Source organism: Lates calcarifer, linkage group LG7_1 (genome assembly GCF_001640805.2).
Source record: "Lates calcarifer isolate ASB-BC8 linkage group LG7_1, TLL_Latcal_v3, whole genome shotgun sequence".
In the NCBI taxonomy this organism is placed as follows: Eukaryota; Metazoa; Chordata; class Actinopteri; family Centropomidae; genus Lates; species Lates calcarifer.
The window spans coordinates 3,836,380-3,857,964 of record NC_066839.1 but is presented as its reverse complement, the minus strand read 5'-3'; the positions used below and the strand labels follow the sequence as shown (position 1 = coordinate 3,857,964).

The window sequence follows — 21,585 nt, the reverse complement described above, 5'->3', positions numbered from 1 at the left end:
TTTGCTGTTGTAAAACGCACAAGTGTTCTCAAAGGTGATCCTGATTTTCTGAAGAAACAAAAGCACACATTTAATACACGTCATTGCTATTTGCAGGAGCACTACACCAACACACATTTACACACACACACACACACACACACAACAGAGCTAAGCAGTGACAGTATGAGGTCAGATATTACAGATCTGCTTTGAGATGTTTTCAGACTCTATTAAATGATTCGTCTCTCGTCTCCCCACACGCTCTTTGTTCTTGACAAACATTTCTAGTTAGACTCTGCCCTGACAGCAACCCTTCATCTGAACAGCTGAGTGATCAGCAATTTGTAAAATCTGACCCTTTTAAAACACTGGTTCTCAAAGTCTTCATCTCTTTAACCCTTGACAAAGCTTTCAGTAGATGACAAACCTCATCTAAATTAATTTAGACTGTACAATTTCTTTCTCCTTTCATTACAGGTTAGTGTAGTTCAAAGTGCTTCACAGTCGACTGACAAGCCAATAATAAGACAGAACAAGTTCTAAAAGACAAATCTAATCTAATACTGAACATTAAAAACAGAATTCTAAAACTAGTTAAAACTGTCTGAAAATGGGGTAAGATAAGTAAATGTAAATGCAATATGAAATTAATAAACATAAATAAAATAATGAAAATAAATTAATAAAAAGATAAAGATCAAATTAAATGAGTATATCAAGTGAGGACTAATTTGGTCACTAATATACAATAAACTGAGATGAATGCTTTTCTGAGCATAAACTACTTAAAGTTAGATTTTATAAACTATGTCTTTATGTATCAGAAAAATCAGCTGACAGAGCAAACACTAATAAAAGCTGCAAGTGTCCGGTAGTGTATGTTTAATACAGAGATGCTGTTCGTAGGGTATACAAGTAAAACAGGAAGCTTTGAGTCTGAATCGTGACCATGTTCAGTATAAACATGATTTATCAGACTGAACAAATATAACAGAAGCCTTTTGGGATGTAATTGACGACGTGAAGCACAAAAAATAATAAAAAAGTACCCCCCAATAATTTAAATATTACCCTGGGGTTATGGGACTGTTTGTTTAAGAAGTAGCCAATTAAGAAAGCAGAAGTGGCTCCAACAGTTGTTTGTTTTGATAGATGCACACGTTTCAACCTAATTAGTTCAAACTTTGGGAAACAACATGTTTTCCCCCTCGAGGATACGAGTCAGGAAAAAGCTACAGCTTCGCTGGTCACACTGTACACATCTCACTGATTATTGACATTTTCCCATTAAAAAAACATAGTTGCTGTAGGTTCTAAGGTTTACATACTAATATAGAAAATACAACACATGAGAATGTCATACTGTGAGATAAAAACAAACAACCACAAAGTTTCTTGAGTAAAAACACAGTTTTAATGTAAAGCTAGCAAGTGGTTCATGAGTTGATTTTTTGAGAATAAATGTACTCTCTAATGTAAAGTGTAATCGTTAGTGTTGTTCCAAAGTTGCAGCTTCAATGAATCATCTAGGTTCTTCTATACTAACTTCAAAGACAGTGTATATATATCATAAACAAATTGTATATAGTTTGATTTTTAGTAGAATGTAAGACTTGCAATACCGACCGCAGGACCCTGGACTTCCAGGTGCCCCAAAACCCTCAGTCATTTGTTTCTTGATCATTTGATTTCTTGCAAGTTTAACAGGGAATCTGCTCCACTTCAGTACAGTACCAACTGATCCCTGCTTTAGCACAAAATCTGGTGACCTTGTTTGGTAAAAAAGTTATGTGTTTTCCCACGTAAAGTTGGGTTTCATCAAAACTTAACTGACAGAAAACCTGAGGCCAGGTATCATTCATTCAGTTATTATTCATTATGCATTCAAAAACATTCAGTTTTTTGTTTTTAGCAAGAGACTAAAAACAGGTTAACCCAGCCATGATCGTATGGAACTGGGACAGAGCACAGAGGTTTTGTTCTTTACTCTGCTGTAGCTCACTGAATCCTGACAATGACTTTGCTGCCCCCCTGTGGACAGAAGAGGGTCTTACATATTCAGATACCTTCAAAGAATAGAGGTGTAGGACTGTAGCCAGTAACGGTCGAGAACAATGGAGAACTCACAGAGTGGATAAAAGACCAGTGTTGGAAGAAGTACCACACTGTAAAAATACTTAATTACAAGTGGAAGTACTACATTCAAAAGGTTACTTAAGTAAAAGTACAGGAATATTCAATGAAAACATCAAAAGTAAAAGTAGAAAAAGAAAAACGTGAGAAAAAGGTCTTTGATGTTGTTGTTTATGGTGGCTAAACATGCTAAATGAAACTGTGGATTATTCCCTGACTTTCCTTTTGTTTGTTTTCTTTTTTTAATTTTGTTTTTATTTGTATTTTTTCGTGATGGCTTTGCGTTCCCATCCTGAAGCCCTCCTGAAACAAAGGACTCCTCCATCGACTCCCCGGACGCCCAGCGCCAGGAGTGGTTCGCCCAATACTTTTCCTTTTGATTGACCACAAACCTGCAAAACACAAGGATTCAGCATGTCGACCAAACTTAAAAAAAACAAACAAACAAATAAATGAACAAAAAAAATAAATAAAACATAGAAAAAAGAGAGAAAAAATGTTAAAACTATTTGTTCTTTATTGTCATTGATAGGCTTGGGGATCAATTCACTTTAGATTCAGTCAACTGAAACTGTAATTCATGGTTTGAGAATTAATTCTCATTGATCTGTCAATGAAACGCACAGAACTTGATGTCATTAATTTTCACTTTCGTAAAAATGTAATGATGATCCACTTCCTGTTGTTGGCTGAGGTGAAACTGAATTGAACCCGATCCTGACCGTCAAACGTCATCACTCTGATCTGATTTGATTGCTTGATTATCTCTGATTGTTTCACTGTGGACGAGTTTCTCTCTTAGTACAGTGACAATGATCATCAGTATGTTTGATGTTTATTTTGTTTCTTTACCTCCTAACTTATTTTGCAGTCTCTCAGAACTAGAAAAAAATGAGTGGTGCATTATCATGCTGCTAATTGCCATTGTTGGACTACAGTAAGAAATATATATATAAAGAAATATACGGTAGGTTATTGTGCTCTCTCTGTACGTGGGCCCACTGCATCTTAGACTAGGAGGGCTGATCTAAGACCAGTTTGCCTCCTCATTTATGGTGACATTTACATGGACCTGATCCTAGATCAGTTACACTTCTCTGATATGCTCCATGAATACAGGCTCTGATTTTAGGACGGCACCATCATGGCAAGTTTGTTACAGCTGCATAGAAGTTTCAGCAGATTTTGGTAGAATATTAAAACCTGTTTGTATGGTTGTCTGTCTCAACACAGATATAATGATGTCTCACCAATTTTAAAAACAAAAATAGCATATTTTATATTTATATTATAATGTGTATGCTTAATAAATAATTATTGTGACATTTACCTGTGTTTGCTTGTCATTTATTTGAATTAACTGATTACTTACATTTCATTTTATTTCCAAAATGTTTAAATAATAAAAAAATGTCAGTATTTTTTAAAAGATGTAACATTATGGAAGTTCACTGACAACAAATATTAGATTAGCGAGTTAACTGTTTAGATTGACAAATAATTAATCTGCAACTGTTTATATAGTATTTATATTATATATAATCATTTTTAAAGCTGCAATTTCAAAAAATTTGCTGATTAAAGCTTCACAGATGTGATTTGATTGGTTTTCTTTTTCACATCTGATCAGAAACTAAAGATTTTTGGGTTGTTTGTCAGAGAAAAACAAACAATTTGAGTAAATCATCTTTGGCTTTGGGAAATTATAGCAGACACCTTTTTCCATTACTTTATAGACAAATCTGGAAAAAATCTGCTTTTATTGATAATGAAAATAATTTATAGTTGCAGTATTTACTGCAGATTTGATGCACAATAACAATGTGTCATAATGTTTACTAATGAGCTTCTATGGGACAGTTTTAAGTATTGTAGGCAAACTGAAAAGCTACTGATACACAGATAAGAGGTTAACAGATTTGAAATTTTGCTTTTAGCAGGAGTTTGGAGGAAGGTCAAACTTCCAAAATCAACAGTACACAACTTAAACAACAACAACAACACATCCCAAGTCTTTCCAAAAACCTTCCAAAATAAAAATAAAAAAGAGATTTCTGCTAATCGTCTTTAACAAATATATTCTCATAGATCATGTGATAAAATCAGATTTTGCTCGGAACAGACTGTTCCTTTGCTGTTTTAGTTTTACCATGAAGTTTTCAAAGTAACCAACAGAGGGCATTAACGTCTAATATCTCCTCAGCTACACAGCGACTGACCCGGAAAATAAACAAAACCCAGAATCCGTTCCTGTACAGGGTAAAATGGCGGCCTCGGGAGCCGGGTCCCCTGGCCGGCTGGTCCAGTATGTTGTTGTCCGGTCGGATCTGGTTCACAAGCTGTCCTGGCCCCTGGGGGCCGTGATAACTCAGGCCTGTCACGCTGCCACCGCCGCCATCCACCTGCACTACTCAGACCCGGACACACAGCAGTACCTGGCAGAGCTGGACTCCATGCATAAGGTGGTGCTTGGGGTAAGTGCGACTCGTCACACCAAACCTCATTCAAATATCCGCCAATTTAGTGCTGCCTAGATTGTCACTAAAATGCAACGCTTATACCTTAAAAATTATAACGTATTACAATGTGTCCCGGTTACCGGTATCATTCGGCAACACTTGTTTTCTACATAGTTTAACTTTTCAGTGAGTTAGCATGAGCTATCCACCTTGAACCGTGTTTAGCTAATTAGCTAGCACGTGCGAGATCATAGAAAGAGGTAAAGTATTTAAAAGAAAAACAAACCTCAGTGTTACCCAAGAAGGTTTAGTTTGGCGTGTCAGAATAGTGCCGAATTGAAAAATGATGTCTGTAGATTAAAATAAGGTGGTAAATTAATTTGCAGCTACGCCGGGTTTGTACTGATAAGCTATTTATTTTTTAAAGGACAAAATTTCGAATGGAGTCTCGTTTTGACAGTTATTTCCCCATACAAGATTTACTTCTATTTCCTATGTCTGGACTTAATATGACTATCAGGTCTTGTATTGAACTACTAAAATAACAAATTTATAAGTATGTTCGCATTTGGGATCCTGTAATCTGAACTAATGTTTTCTGTATATGCAGGTATGTATTTCTCTATTTTTTAGTTCTTTAGCATCTTGGTTTAAATGTGTGTATTTTTTGTCTCTAGGCTCCAGACGAGGCCGCCCTGTCTGGTCTGTCAGAAAACCTGACTCAGGCTGGTGTGTCCCACAAGCTTTGGATCGAACAGCCAGAGAACATCCCCACCTGCCTGGCTCTGAAGCCGTATCCTAAAGAGACTGTCCAGCCGCTGCTGCGCAAGTTCAAACTGTTCAAATAACTTGCCTTGAACAGACTGTGTCCACTTACAGTATGCACTGTAGTGTATGTTAATACTTCATCGACTCTCTGCATCGAATTCTGTTTACAAAATGAACTGTGGGCCTCGTATCATTTGTCTGTTTATGCATCTAAACAGCTGTAATTCACAAGATTAAAATCTGAAAATGCATTTTTGTGGACCTCGATGAATTTGTTCAAAAAAAAAAAAAGCCTGTTATTTTGTGATTATCTTTGTGAGCAATGGCAGGTACAGCAATGTCAGTGCAACTCAATGCATAAGTGGTATTAACATATATACAATGCAAAAACAAAATAACTAGATCTAACCACATGTATAATCTTGGCAGATTTTCCTGTGGTGTGAGGTGTGTTTCAGAGTGATTTTACCCTTCCTGATCTACTCTGAGGAGTGATAGGGCTGCCCCGATAAATATTACATGTTCAATATTTACAATCAGAAATCCTGTTGTGAGGGGGGAACGCCGAGGAAAGCCGAGAGAGCGCTCTGTGGATTGTCACCTGAAATGCGGGACGATAGCCAATCAGGAAGCGAGCTGACTGGAGACGGAAGCACAACAAACAAGAGACCTCGTCGTCCACCATGTTTGTTCACTCTAAAGTTGCGTTTGACCGTGCGAGATTTGGAGTTTTGAGAGTCCCAGAGTCTGGTTGTTGGTGAATCTGATAGTGTGTGGTGTGCTATGTGAAAAACTGTGAAATCTGTTATTATTTGTCGTCGTGTGTGTGATCTCTCACAGTTTCTATAATCAGTCTTTTAGCTTGTGCCAGGCTTTAGAAAGACAGAAAAGGGCAAAGTGTTTTATGATGTGTTAGTTAAAGGGATTCACCATCTTCAGCTACATCCTCCTTTGCTGTGTTGAGTAGAACTTCTCCAGCAGCTAAAACCGGAAGCTCTTTGTTTTTGCTTGCTGCAGTTGTACTGAGTCAGAGTTGCCTTTATTCAATTATGACTCAATGACTGTTGTGTTTGCACATTTGTCAAGCACGTAGACACATTTGTCTTTAGTAGACCGATGTGATAAGGATCTAACCACGACATCCTGAACCCTGCTGAAGTGTGTGTTTGAAGTACTCTGATTTAAAACTAGATAAACCTCCATTCTTGCTCTTTGAGAAAAGTCTCACTACAAAGCCAAAATGGTGTATTTATTGCAACTGAATAATTAATCAGACTGGTTGTTGTTCACCTAGAGGTGTTTAACCTTTGCCACCGTCACAACATGACAGGTTTCACAGCTGACCTTCGCTTTTCACCTCGTTTTCTGTGGGGCCCCGGCTGACCCGGCAGCGTGCTGATAAACAGGTAATGCAGATGTGATCTCAGTGACATTTAAGATCTGTGTTTGTGGAAAGAGTGTGTATGTTAAGGTTTAAAATAAAAGACAGACACCACTCAGCCGCCAAGACCCGACAGATAATTATGTCCTCATATTAAACGATGATGTGTTCATCCCTCTGATGTGTTCCCAGAACTGCTTATCTGCTTGCTACGTATAATCCAGCAGTTCGTGGTATTCTTATAGCTTCTGTTTATCACTGTAAAAGAAAAAAATACATTAATATACACAGCTGACTCATGCCCTTTGTTACATAGAAATAAGAGCAAAAAATAAAAATAATTGCAGATAACGTGACTCTAAATTAGCGTTAAACATGGCTGTACAGGGGTTTAGTTGATCTTCTAGTCTGTATCCCTTAGCACTGGGGCTATAACTTAACTGATCAATCTCCTGATTACTTCCTTGATTGATAAATCATTGATCATGTCAGAAGAGTGAGTAATATCTCTGTCTTTTTATACATCAGCATTGAGTGATTGTATCCCTGAGGTGTTTATAGATAAAAGTGAATTCAGTTAAAATTCCCACTGCTATGCTCTGTTGTGTAATACATTTGCAGTTGCTTTTTTAATTCCACCACCATTTTTCATCCATCAACAGTTCCCAACAATTATTAGAAATGAAAACTTAACTTAAACAAACAATAGTAAATCAGTTCCAACCAGTGTCACCGGCTCTGACAGTAAGAGCTGCTCTCATGAGTCACAGCCCTGACCTTTGAAGTACGACTACAGCCTCTGAAGGAATGTAAGTGACCAATCAACATATTACACACAATGTAATTACTTCTCAGAGTATTTCCCAGAATATCTGCTCAAGACACGCCCATGCACACGCTACTCTCGTTCTCACGTGTAATTTCATCACAATGTTCAAAGCAACAGTGTGGATGAGAAGCAGCCTGGACTGAGGAGCTACACTGAAAGAACAGTATATTATTTAAAAACAGTATGCATCAGGAGAGGAGCTGTTTACAGTCTCTGTACTCTGACAGAGCAAAGTCCATTCAAGTCTCCAAAATATTTCATACCAGGAGGAACATTAAAGCTGCATTGATCAATATATTTACTTGAACACTGGGTCAAATGAGGCGATGAATGAACTCCCAGTTCTGCTGCTCCACTTCAGCTCGATGGGTTTTTTTGAGTTGAGTTTTTAAGTTTTGAGTTGTTACAAACCAAAATACATTTTAATATTGCTGAGTAAGATATTAAATTACCTTTATATGACTTAAACAGGAGAGAGCAGCTGATCTCTTTCATAAGGGACGGTGTAAACAGCCACTGGCAGTTTGTAAACACAGTAAAACTAATTCAACTCTAACTAAAATAGCTACCTCAGAACTTTGTCTCCATTTTTTGTTATTTTGCATTGTCGTTTTGTATCTCCCTGTGTTCATTTTGTGTCCTGTTGCGTTGTTGTTTTACATCTCTTTTTCTTTGTGCTCATTTTGTGTCACTGTAGTTGTTTAGCATCTCTCAGCAATTGTTAAAACTATTTCTCTGTGAAGTTGCAGCCACATGGAAACACATGTATCATGTGATTTCATCATTTGTCATATTTCACTTGTCTGTAATCGTTTAATTTGATTGACTTTCTAACAAGTTACACTAAGGGTGACTTGGAGCAGAGACCCTGTGGGCCCCTGAGTCTGTTTCCTGTTGGCCTGTTCAGTAATTCATCCATGCTGATTACCTTCACCTCCACTGGACATGCATGTGTTTACTTGCTGATGCAGTTATTTGTACAGTCATGACAACTGATGAATTAAAAGGGGAAGGGGGGCTGCTGAGGTTATGGAGTCCAGACTTTGGAGTGCGTCAACACAGAGTCTTCTCCATTGACTCCACATAGTATTCCAACAAAACGCGTCGTTTGCGTTGCTACAAATGTCTGACTGACAACCTGTTATTATCAGTCATGTCTTCTTTATCAACACGGTGGAGGATTCTGCCCGCTGCCCTCCCCCGTGAACGCGCCTCGACGCTCCGCGTGCGCGAGCAGCCCTGTTTGTTTGTGTTGAGAGATTGGAAATGGCGGAGAGCAGAGACCAAAGCGATAACTTGGGTTTGCAAACGCGAGTGCGCCGTCATTGAAACACAGAAACCACCCACAAGTAATTCTCGGAGTTACTTACGATTTGCTACTGCCGATGGGATATAAGTCGGACACAGCGAAAAAGGGATTTTTGGAACAAGGTTTGGATTTAGCAAGGTGGTTAGCTGGCTAAGCTAACCGTGCTAGCAGCTTGGCGTTAGCTAGCTTCAAGTCGTGTGTGATTTTAACCACGCAGGCTTGTTTGTCAACATAAGCTGACGTTAAATTGCCAGCGAGCCAGCTAACACACAACTTTTGCTCGGTTTCCAAGCTAACCCACCTCAGTTTATAACATGATCGCCGCAGCTGACCGCAAAATGATCAACCCAAAGTAACAGTGGATAAAAAAGTCAGACATCTGACTATCCTTGTCGCCAGCAAGCAGTAAGTTAAGCTGGTTAGCAGAGTGGGCTAACTGGCTTGTTTTACGCACAGTCTAAGCTGCCGTTTGCATGGGAATTAATCATCCTAGCGTGACAACTTACGACCAGACCCCGTTGGCAGGATCATTATTAACAAGTTAAACGGACGACAAAACAGGTAAGCCAAACAAGACCCCCCCTCTATACACACCCCCACCCTGTAAATGCATGACAGCATGTCATCCTGACAAACCATGATTGAACTGGCCGCTGCAGCGGAGGGAGGATGTGCTGAGGGCCTCCAAACATGCCTGACTCATTGTTGATTTTTCCACATAACGTTACTACAATCCACCGACACCATCTTCTCCGACTGAATACATAACGTGCGGTGCTCGGTGGGACATTTTGCTTCCTTCGCCACCTGCGAAGAAAGAGACCAGGCTGGCTCTTATGTAAGACGGTGTGGTCGGCCTCAGGGTGTCGCTGCGATTCGCCCGATTCACCTGCAACTTTGCGTCCTGCACGCGAAAACTGAGAGGACATGTTGACCTCATGGCACACGGCAGAATGCCTCTGATCCTCTAGAGCACATGTGCAACTCAACAGCTCACGCACAGTGTAAAACAAATGCTTAAAAGTAGATAAAGAGCCCAATGTTATAGTTAATAGATGATGTTAGCATCCAATTAACATCAGGTAATTAATATAATTGACAAAAATTCACCTTAATTGACCTAATTAAAGAAGTTTCCTGTGGTTCTGGTGCCATTTTTAAAGCTTTAAACCCTTTCTGTAAAAGGAGAAATTCAGTTGACACAAACTTGAATTTGTTGTGAATACTTTTAGTTTAAACACAGTGGATGTGGCACAAAATGTTGACTGTCAGCAGCCTCATCCAAGTGAATGAATGAATTAGGGATGGCAGCTAATGATTATTTAGTATTGTTGATAAATCTTTTTTTGATTAAACATTTAGTCAATGAAATTTGTTCACAAACTTTTCAGAGCTGAATGTGACATCTTCAGATTTCTTGTTTTAATAACTATAACTAAATAACTTGTTTTTAATGATATATGACAAAGAAATGTATTAAATCCTCTCATGTGAGGAGCTGGAATCAGAACATTATCACAATTTGTGCTTGAAAAATAATTGAATCAACTATTTTCCTCTGTTGTCGAAGTGATTAACTGACCAGTCATCTCTGACAGTATCAGCTTTTTTCTAAACTTAGAGATTTAGACTTGACTTCATTGATCCCTTTGGGATGACTCCCTCAGGGAAATTAAATTTCCAGCAGCCTATAAAGAAAGAAAGAGACTTGTATGTTAAACTCTGATTTGCACTGACTTTAAGACACATCAGTGCTAACTGGCATTAAAATCTAATAATTTGACTGCCTTTCAGTTGGCAGCATTTTTACAACATGTTCTGCAAAGACAGTTTATGCCCAAATTAAATAACATTTTACATATGGTTGCGTAGAGATTTTTTTGTGTGAGAGAAAGTAATCTCACTCTCATCAATCTTAAATGCTTATGTTATATGTCATCCAAACAGGAGTGGCATTGAATGACAAAATTCTGATCTACTCAGTATAGTACCCATAACAGTCTATTATAATGTAATAGTTTGGTTATAAAGGTTGTTTGCCGGTTTAGATTACTTTGAAATTTTCTGATGTGTAAGTAAAAGCAGAGCAACAACAACTCAAAACTGTTTGACTTATGTTATTCTGAGTTAAATAAGTTTTAATCATATAGGTTAAAATCATAAATCTGTCTGTGAGAACTAGTTAGTGGTGATTAACAGTGTTTAATCAAGACAAATCTCTTTTCTTCTCTTTTAAACCTTGTAAGTTTGGCTGATTCCTAGGCGCAGTTTTTATGACCCAACACATGAATACAGCAGTAAGCTTTCTGTGGTAACTTATAAGTAACAAAAATATGTTTTAAAATCATTTTAAATACTTGAATAACTTATTTAATTGTTTTTTTTTAACTCATTAAATTCTAATAGTTCATCATCCTCTGGCATGTTACAGTTGATCGCTTTGTTTTGCTTTGACTGTGCTTGACGATACCAGTTTATCTGTTTGTGTAGTATTGGTGATGCAGACTTCGTAATGTTGTAAGTGAAAGCATTGTAAGCTGGGCCTCTCAGAGCTAAGATGCAGCCCAGATAAGAGCCAGGATATAGAGTTCAGTGTGGGCCTCAGCTATTCAGTTCAAAGTTTGTGCCTCTGCTGCACAGAGTGGAGTACAACCTGACTGTAAACAACAAAAACAAAAACACTGTAATAAGAAACTGAAAGTAGTCATTATTGTCGTGTTTTATCGCGTCTTTAAACTTCAAATAAAAAGCAGTGCCTCATTAGTTTTGCCTTGTGGCGCTTAAACAGGTCAAACAGTACATGCAAACATATATAAGTGATGCACTCGCTTCTCTGAAAATGACTCAAACCTGGAGAAGAGATGAACTAGATCCTGCCAGTGCGTGGTGACGTGCTGAAGTGCTGTAGTTACCTTCACCTTTGCAGTTAAGAGAGAGAGTTAGCGCGTGCTGATGGGTTTGTGGAGGCAGACGAGGGAGGAAATTGTTGCTGCTTGATGATTTCAAAAGAATATTCTAATATTCATTCTGTTGCGAGCAGCAGAGATGGCATTTCCATTATTAGCTCTACACACACACACACACACACACACAAACACACACACACACACACACTTGTGCTGTTAAGCCTACCTAAGGATGAGCCACATTTGAGGCAAATTGTTGGGATTGGGAGCCCTCCTCCTCCTCCCAGCTAAGCTCTGTGTCTGTATGGAGAATGAGCAGCCATTTTAGCACTCAGCACTGCTGCAGCCTGCCTGCCACTGTCACTGCATTCTTCTGCTGGAGCTGTAGTAGGTGTTTCACGCTGTTTGTTTTGAAAACCCCCAACCTACCCCAACCCACACCCCAGGACACCTGCAAACCAAAACCTGTGAAAATGTTGCTCCGATGCTTTAACTCCGGGGTCAGAAATGAGCGTCCACACACTCACTGAATACTGATGAATGTTGTCTGTGGTGGTGGATGGACCACTCAGGGTCACCTGCAACTTTTTTGGGGGGAAATGATAGCATAGCAGTTGTTAGTGTTTGCCTTTAAATCTATATTTGGCAGCAGCTCAAAGTTTCATACTTATGTCACACTCTGTCAACACCAAAACCTGAATCAGTGTCTCAAAATCAGCATCTTGCTCTTTAGTCTTTTAGTCCCTTGAACCTTTTTTAATCCTCCACTATTCTGGTTATATTTGTCTTCAGCATCTTTCTAAATAAATATTAATATCTTGCTCCTTCTGTGCATCCTGTCACCCTCTCTGTACGGCTGATTCAATCCTGTGCTGCTGCCTTGTCTTTACTTTCTTTGTCCCTGTAGAGATTTGTTTGTCCTGTTGTTCAGCATGAAGCCAAATTAAAGCTGCTGACATCTTTCCTTTTTAAAATCCAAGTTAAGATCACTGTCAACATTTGGATGCAAAATCTTGACTCGATGGTTGGAACAGTGAAAGATCGTGAATCAAAAGAAATTTACAGAAGCATAAGCTTTCATTTTCCACCTTAAATTCATTTGCCATGATGTATCCTAATGACTTTCGTGATCCTCTGTCAACTCTCAGTCTTGATATAAAATTTGAAAGTGGTGGTGTCTGAAGTGGAGGCAAAGACAGGTGCTTCATCGAGTGGACCAATCGTAGAGTAGGACTAGCAGAGCTTCTCACACAGGCAAATCACAGCACAGAATCCAGTGTTGATTTACTTGAAAATAATGCTTCGTTCAAGACGAAACATTAAACTCTGAACATTGAAGTCTGCAGTAGCGTCTTTTTGGTTTCTACCACTAGGGGGTGCCAAAGTTGGAAATTATTTTATTTTTTAAAATTATTTTTCACTGGAATTTATAAAGAGCAGGTCCTGGCTGATACCGGACATTGAAGCCAATACATTTATTGATATTAGAATTTAAAAAATCTCACAACAATATACTGGCTGACTCTTATTTCTTTAAATGAGCATAACATAAACATTTGATAAGGATTCCTGAAGAGGGATAGTTTTATAGCTGAAAAATAAACTTGGAAGTACTTTCTTTCCAAATTTCATGTATAAAAACATGCATTTGAAGCATTATTTCATTGACCAACATATACACAGATGTATACAAAATCGGCCGACATATCAGGGCATTCAGTGTACTGATTTATCTCAACAAAATAACACTGAAATTTCACTCTTCTTGACATAAATGCATGACCTTAACCTTTGCTCCCACTGGACTCCATGTACACTGTACTGGCTGTATACTTGCTTTTATATATGTTTTCTTCACTGTGCTGCTAAGTAGTGGTGGGTGAATCGGGAGTACTTTTTTGGCAGGTGAGGCAAAATGTAATCTGGACTTACATTTCAACAACCCACATCTTGTTTCTTTGTTTGTTTACTTAAGGGATATGAAGGAAAATGATCTTTTTTGATGTAGTTTTCCTTTAATCAAGGTGTGATGGCTATGTTTCTGGTCTAGTTTCACCACGCAGCGTGGTTTACACAGTCCTGTCAGATCCGTGTTATCACAAATCAGAGCGTGTAGATAAAATAAACAGTTTCTTTTTTTTTTCAGAGAATTTCAGATCATCTTTGATATTATGCAATGGGACGTGCAGGAGCTCTCGTTTCTGCAAAGCTGAAACAGATTGGCTCTCGGTGTAGCCTGTGTAGCACTGGCTGCTGTATGCTGTGGTTTGTCCCTCAACTCTGGTGCTCTGACTCAGTGCGAGACGGCAACACACACACACACACACACACACACACACACACACACACACACACACGTACACATGCACATACACATACATACATGCGTACTGTCTTCAGCTGCTGTGAGCGAGCAGAATGTGGGGAAGAAGAGAAGAGCGGCGCTGCTTCGACTCCTCGCTGCCTTCCTGCTGTCAGAGCGATGGCCTACATTCTCGCCTGGAAAAAAAAAGAGAGAGAGGCTTGTGCAGCAGACTGTGCGAATTTGTGAGGGTTGGGAGGAAATGGAGGGAAGGAGAAAGGTAAAGGCGAAGAATGAGAGAAACAGAAAGACTGCGCATGGGAAGAAATTGATAGGGCAAGCGAGAAAACAGAGCACGGAGAGGAGTTGTTGTGGTGTTGTGAGCGAGTTAACAGTCGAGCCCCAATGGCCCAATTTTTTTCTGAACAAGGTCAGGCTGCAACAAGAAGACTCGCACAATAGTTTTCACTTTCCAGTGTTGATTTGAGTGGGTGTTTTTTAATAAAAATGTGTTTACCAGGATGATAATACAGGGGTAGAGAAAGCGATTAAGTGGAATAGACAGAAACTTTTTTCACAGGTACATTCTTCTCTGCTGATGTGACTGGATGTGTGCCTTTGGCCCAGGGACACTGTCAAGTAAATTAGAGGAAGTTTAACAGCTTAACAGTTGTGGGTATCTCACCTTAGATGTGAGGTGAACAGTGTGTAATGAACATATGGAGGTGTAAACACCTTTTGTGAAGCGGAGCGTAAAGGTGTCAACGTGCCAGGGTTTTAAACGAGTAGGCGGCGAGAGACTTCCAAAGTTTCACCAATATGTTGCAGCACTCAGCACTTAGATTTTTCTTGGAAAAGTATTACTTCTGCACTTAAGACTACTGTAACTTGGCATCACATTCACTGAACATGTGAAGCAGATGAATGTCTCTATAGGTCTCCTGAATTCTGCATAATCTCACAGGCAGGTGCAAAAGCCTGGGTGTTTACTGTGACTGTAAGTTTGTTCCTGCTTTGGATGTAGTCTGAGTAGGGCTCTGTATCATTCAGAAATTTTCAATACCGATACGGATACAGATACCATGACTTCGATACTGGTCCCTGGACTTTTTTCGATACCAATTTTATCAAATCAATTCTAACAAAGAAAATTACATATTGTACAAATCTTGAGTTTTATTTTTCAGCTTTGGCGTTTTTCCACTCAAAGCAGTTTTCTAACATAAAAAATATACAACAAACAATTTTCAGTGCAAAAGAACTGTTGCAAACAAGTGACAACCTTTGGTTCTATTTATCGATGTCTGATATGATCCCTCTTATTAAAACTTTTCTTTTCTCCAACAGTGATTTACTCAGTGTCGTTAATTTCATCTTGGTACAAAAATTCTTTGACGTGTTGTTTACTTTCTATAAGGCCCACAAGTCTTACTAAACTGAAACCCTAGCACTTCCTTCTGGTTAGGGCTTCCTGAAAGTTGCTGTACATGATTATACTGTACTTACAATATAATTACTTCCTCATTTACCCGAAAGGTACTGCAGCACAGGTATGTAGGAAGGCAAGTATCTTCACTTAATTTTAGCCCATATAGCTTGACGTCATCCTACACATTGGTAATAAGTCCTCGGGTCTGTGTGAGTGTATCTGAAGCTAGAAAACAAACAACAAAGTCTTGGGTAGACTCCTGTGCATTCAGAGATTCCTTTTGAAGTTGCCTTCGTCATTGTATTGCAGTTGATTCATCTGCCCAATGTGGAAATAATGTATGCAGCAGGTAAACTGGAAATACAACCCTCAAGCTAGCACATTAATAACTCAGCTAATTACATGACCATAACTAGTGGGAGGTGACAGGGAGAAGCTTTGACGAGTTCAGACAAGAGTCCCACTCACACTGTAGGCGACCGAGCCCAGTGCAGGCGCAGTTTTCAGTTTCGTTTCATGTATGCTGGCAATTTTAGATTTCCAACTGACTATCAGGGCGACAGGATTTATGATGCAAGGTCAAACTGTAGAGATGTGAGTGGATGTTGTAGTGAGAGCAGCAGTAAAATAGACTGTCTGTCATAAGAAACTTCAGTGCTAGTGAACTATGTAAGTGCTTTATCTTGCACAGGAATCACAGGAAAAGCATCCTTATTGCAAAGTACCATGGCTGCAAAGCGGTGTACCTATAGCATCGGTTATGTCTAGACTGTGGCCGATGACTGAGGAAACAGAGCGTTAAGAAGAAAGGAAGTGGTTGTTTTGTGTGATGGGCCATGCGGCGCAAATAACTACTGTTTGTGGTTCAAATGCTGGCTTGTAGGCTGTCGATTTTACGTGCCACAGGTGTTTTCATATTCTTATTGTGGTCGTTTGCTTTTGTTGGCTTTCCACCCACTTTTGGTATTGCAAACCAACCAGACAAAACACTTGTTGTTTCCAGGACTTGTCCCCTGTCTACACATTTTCTTTGCTGAATTGAAACTGAAAAGAAAAGCTAAGGATAACTCATCACTAGTTTAGGAATAGTGAACATCAGTGGTCAGAAAGCATGTGAGGGCTGTTTGAGTTTAATGGTCGATCCTTTCTGATGTCAGTGTGCTGTTAAGATGCTGCAAACTCAACATATTGTGCAGCTGCTTCACAGGAAGAGCTCTCCAGCAACAGTTATTGATTATGGCTTTTAGTGTGAAGAAGCTGCTTTGTTGGGTTGACATGATTATCCAGTAAACATTCATAGATGCAGCAGGATATGTTGTCGGGGTAGGGACAGTAAAGATGCTCTGTAGCCTTCTTAGTGGGGTGTCTCTAGTGTTGGCGTTCATGGTTCCCTAATGATGTATCCTCATGACTTTGGCTTTGAGTTTTCCTGTGATTCCACCACAACATTTTCATTTATGGTGTTAAGTGAAAGGCCTCAATAACAATTTAACAGGTTGATAAGAAATTTGGTGTTAACTCTTGTGTTTCGGTTAGTTTGTTTGTTATTGAGGGACATTTAGAAGAATTCAGATCCTTAAAATCAGTAAAATTACTGTTTTTGTCAATGGAGTCTGGTAGTGAGATATAGTGATGTTTCTAGACAAACAAAAAGGATCTTACTCTTTAATAAAAGGTCTGTCTCTGTAGGAATCCTATCCATAATGTCTTTAAAAACAAACACTTAAGTGGACGTACTTTGGCATGGACAGTTGCCCATTGGATTACATTGCAGGAGTTGTTGTCAGATATACTGTTCTTACTCTAAACTCAACTGATTCCCAAGATTTTTGTCCATATCAAACATTTACACCCAGAAACGTGCGACGCTAAGACCCAGCTGCAAAAATACCAGAGTTATCCTTTAACTGTTTAAAAAGGAATCTTGCTAAATAAGAATGAAGAGATTCTTTGAAATCTAAATTTGAATAAAAGTGTTCAAATATTATGTGCAGTTGTGAAAGTGTAGCAGTACTGTGGTGCATAGTTGCTGCGTGCTTCATGCAGATTTTATTGTTAGTATTATGTAATATATCCTCTCTGTCATACCAAAATCTGAAGTCTGTAATTATAAGGCTGAAATAATAATTAGGTCCGTGTTTGTTTTTCACTTGTAGTTCATCTTCCCCCTGATAATAGCTAAAGAACTGTCCGTCCAGCTTCTCCTCTGTCCCACCTTCCCTTTACTGTTTCCTGTTTGTCCCATTCAAGCTGAAATACAGGTCACTGAGGTGTGGTTTTCATCTCAGGTCGGCCTGCCAGTACCACAACTTTTTTGGCCATACTTGACGTGTAAATATGTGTAAAGGAAAAACAGGTTTGGTGACAACGTTAGTGATGACTGCAGTGAGCAGTGACTGCACAAAAGGCATTATGTCAGTGACTGCACACAAGAAAGCACCTCACTGTGTGGAATCAGGTTCAGGAAAGACGCAGCAATAACACACGCTGCAAAGGTCTGTTTACTGTGAAACTCTAGTTTAAAGGCAGATGGTGAGTAACTTGTTTTGACCTAATTTTAAGCTTATTACAAATTAGTAAGTTCTATGGTGCTGCCTTTTAATGTTTTTTTATGATCTGAACAGTTTAACCCAAAGAGAGAAAACAAACACAAGTTTGCTTTACTTCTGTGTGTGTATAGACTTTTATGTATCCCCGACATTCTAGTTCAGTTTTTTACTCTGAATGTCTGTTGTAGTTTCGATGTTTATTTGGATTCAGATATTTTCCTGTAACTGTACTTACACTGCACTAGAAATGAGAATGTCGGGTGATAGTTGGCCAGGTGATGAAGTTAACACCATTGAGTGGCCAGCTGTTGGGCTAGCGCTCTGTCAAAATGACTTGGAGTGAGCAGTTGCTGTTGTGTAAGGGAGTGTGACTTGTTTCAGTCGGCCACTCCAGGTGTGGTGTCAGGTGGAAACTAACGGTGTTATGGCAAGTTAATAATACCAGCAGGCAACACTGTCAGCAGCCCGGCAGGAGAGATACTCTGTGGTGCTGTAGGTCTTCATAATTTCACATACAAGGTCCAGCCATTTACTAGATTTTTACCTAAACTTGTTATTACTGAATACTCTGTTGATTATTTTCCAGTAATGGTGGAAAATGTTATTTTTTCAGAGCTGAAGGTCATATCTTAAAATTGTCTGCTTTGTCTGACTCTCAGTCTAAAACCCAACAGTATTTATTTTAGCGCCATGTATGAAAGAAAACCATCAAATTCTCACATTTGAGAAATCTGCAGATGTTTGGCATTCCCACTTGAAGAATGATGGAAATTATTAGTTACTGGTCAATTTTCTGTTCAACTTATTGATTAATTGACTTCATTGTACATTTTAACAATACAGTTTCATAAACCTTCTAAAGCAATACTGTTAAAATTTGCAAAAAGTCTAAACAAAAACACTTGTTGTTGACACTGCTGCTGGAAAGTTTTAATGTGTTAGATTATGTCGACCGCACCATCTGAGGCTAAGAAAAGTGAAATTGACGTCCATAAACCTCACTCACACACGACTGTGGTTTTGTTTTTCAAAGGGAGAGTGCTGAGTGTGTTTGTGTTTTTCAACATGTTTACTAAACGTCTGGTGTCAAGCGCAATTTTTCCACTGAATGAGCTGCGAAAAAGGAAACCACCGTCATTGTGTGGGACACAGAACAGTAATTATTGACCTGTTCAGCTGTTATTAGCCACCTAGTGAACCAACACATGATTGATTGTCATGTTGAGAAAATGTCACCTGAATTGTGGCATTAATTGCAGGTAGCGTGACCAGCTTGCAAGATGATTGGAAAAGGATCTCACACTTCCTTTTTCCCTGTACATTTACAGAGAATTGCAAATTATTTCAAGGAAAAGTCAACGCACGTTGAGCGAAGGGCATGGCAGACATCTCTGGACTTTGTTGTTCATCTGTAGTTCAGATCTATAGTTCAGTTTTCTAGTGCAAACAACCACTACATTGACTTATTAAATACAAATCTGTTAAAAAATCTTAATAAAGATATATCAATTCTTTTTTAAAGTTTATTTTTACCGCAGGAAAAAAGAGCATCTAATTGTCCAGGGTAAAAAAAAGTATTTGTGAAAACTTCTTCCTTGTTATTTTACCAGTTTTCTGGTGTTTTATGGACCAGATGATCGATCAAGAGAGTAATTAGTAGATTAATGGATCATGAAAGTGAACATTAGTTGCAGCCTTAATTGTATTGAAAGCACTGTGACTAAATGTTGGAAACTTTATAATGTGAAAATGATCCAAAGGCTTTTTATTGCGTTATATGAACAGGTGTTTTTAATGAGCGTTTCTATTATCAGTGAGTGTAGGATCGATAAATGATGATACTTCAATAAAAACTAAACATTTTAGCCTTTGTGAAAGAGGATTTATTGTATTAGACTATTAGTTTTAACTATGTGTACCTAATAAATTGCCAGCAGTAAACAATGACAATTGAATAAAATTCAGTGGCTAATATGTTTTGTTCATGGGGTCTCCTTCTTGAATTTTAGTAGTATTTATAGGCCAGTCTTGGTCTTATGCCATCAACAATCAACAGGTGGTTTCAGTCTGGTGTTCGCTTCATTGTTGTATAATAAAGTTGTGAGATAAGAACTCACTTGCAATAAAAGTATGACGACACGTGAGGTGCATGTGCATGAAGTGCATTTCCTGATTTGCTAATTAAAAAATTCTGGACTCTTAAATTGACCTTCTTGCCAGTAACATGTGCTTGTGTAAACCAGCTGACCTCTCCACATCTGCACCGTTTGTCACGTAGACCTTGTCCTTGTACTAACTTTGATAGATGATTCATGAAGACTGTCACACTGTTCCCAAACAAGTCAGTGTTGGCCGGACTGATCAAGCTGAGAGTGTAGTTGGACCAAACCTGGTGAAGGACAGATGGCGCCTCTAGAACTTTGTGAAATGAAGGACTGTGTCAAATGCAGGATTTATCACCTTTTAGTAAAATAATACGACTGAATACAAGTGTAGGGGCAGGTTTTCTTTACCTAATACACCTGTGCGTTCAAAGAAAAAGGACTTGTCACTTTTAAAACTTGTGCAAGAAGATGAGGTTGAGGTGAATTGCAGGCATATGAGGCTGTGCTGGTATTAGTTTTCCACGTGTATACTCAGAATACACATGTTGGCCGGGTCTTTGCACCATCCTGCTTTGAGAAAGTCGATGGACTCTGCTTCTCCTGAGCTCACGTTCACATCTGGAGCGGGTCCCACTCTTATTAAATATGCTTGATGTTTGCGGAGGGATGATGGGTTGAATCTGTCACTCTGGCTTATGAGGTTTCAGCGTTGCATGCCACCACGACCGCCACTACCTGAAATCTCAAGTGTGCTCGCTCCCCGAGTGTGTCTAAAACATTCATCTGCTATTTTTAATTTAGTGCAGTAAGGAACCGGCACGAAGTGAGGACCAGAGAAAGATGATGTTTGGTCTCTGACTGGTTTTGCTTTTTCGCCCACTCACTGTCTCTATTGTGCTCTCTGTTGCTCTTTCTCCAGGGTCCTGACATATCTTAAATTCTATTTTACAAATATTAATCCTTTGCATTAAGTCGACATTTAACACACTGATGTGACAAATCTATAAACCTACTACTGAACCTAATACTGTCTTTTTCCTTTGTTCTTGAATTTACCTGTAGGCAAATTACGGATTAACCTAACTCTATAATATTTCCACATAAAACCTTCCTATACTTATACTTTCCTGCAATGAAAATGATAATTTGGTTAAAAATTATATTGAAAAGATCTTAAAAAGCGTTAAATTTAAGTGTCTGATACCTGTTTTTATTTTTTTTAATTAAATAATTCTCTACATGTTTTCAGGGGATAAAAAAGAAAGAGCTCGTGGTAGAACAAATATTTGTATTATATTTGTATAATGTACCAGTTAAATCATTTGCCAACTACAAGGTGACAAGGTGTTTGTACATGGAAATCTAACATCAACTGCCAGTTACTGTAAAGCCATATCTCAGGCAGACTACCCCTCCCTGACCCGCAGGTTTTT

General features: G+C 38.7%; 3 protein-coding genes across 5 annotated transcripts in view; all 3 read left to right on the top strand.

Annotated features, from left to right (window-relative positions):
* fam184ab (family with sequence similarity 184 member Ab) overlaps window positions 1-3,444 on the top strand; it is a 118,954-nt gene extending 115,510 nt beyond the window's left edge. For all 3 annotated transcript variants that reach the window (XM_051071756.1, XM_018679516.2, XM_018679517.2), the window contains one exon: window positions 2,414-3,444. In XM_051071756.1, coding sequence (XP_050927713.1) covers window positions 2,414-2,495 — 82 coding nt within the window. In that variant the 3' untranslated portion in view covers window positions 2,496-3,444. The remainder of the gene's footprint in view (window positions 1-2,413) is intronic.
* An 897-nt stretch (window positions 3,445-4,341) lies between these two features.
* On the top strand, window positions 4,342-5,593 carry ptrhd1 (peptidyl-tRNA hydrolase domain containing 1). Its single transcript, XM_018679568.2, has 2 exons — window positions 4,342-4,589; window positions 5,252-5,593. The coding sequence occupies exons 1-2, from the start codon at window positions 4,380-4,382 to the stop codon at window positions 5,420-5,422; spliced, it is 381 nt and encodes a 126-aa protein (XP_018535084.1). The 5' UTR covers window positions 4,342-4,379; the 3' UTR covers window positions 5,423-5,593.
* A 3,181-nt stretch (window positions 5,594-8,774) lies between these two features.
* ncoa1 (nuclear receptor coactivator 1) overlaps window positions 8,775-21,585 on the top strand; it is a 46,791-nt gene continuing 33,980 nt past the window's right edge. The window contains 1 exon segment of the mRNA XM_018679518.2: window positions 8,775-9,422. The gene's annotated coding sequence lies outside the window, so the exon portion shown is untranslated.

Excerpts from the sequence above, each read along its gene's own strand:
- ptrhd1 (XM_018679568.2), top strand. The coding sequence starts at position 4,380 with ATGGCGGCCTCGGGAGCCGGGTCCCCTGGCCGGCTGGTCCAGTATGTT. Across the intron at positions 4,590-5,251 it reads TGCATAAGGTGGTGCTTGGG|GCTCCAGACGAGGCCGCCCT; the intron begins GTAAGTGCGACT and ends TTTTGTCTCTAG.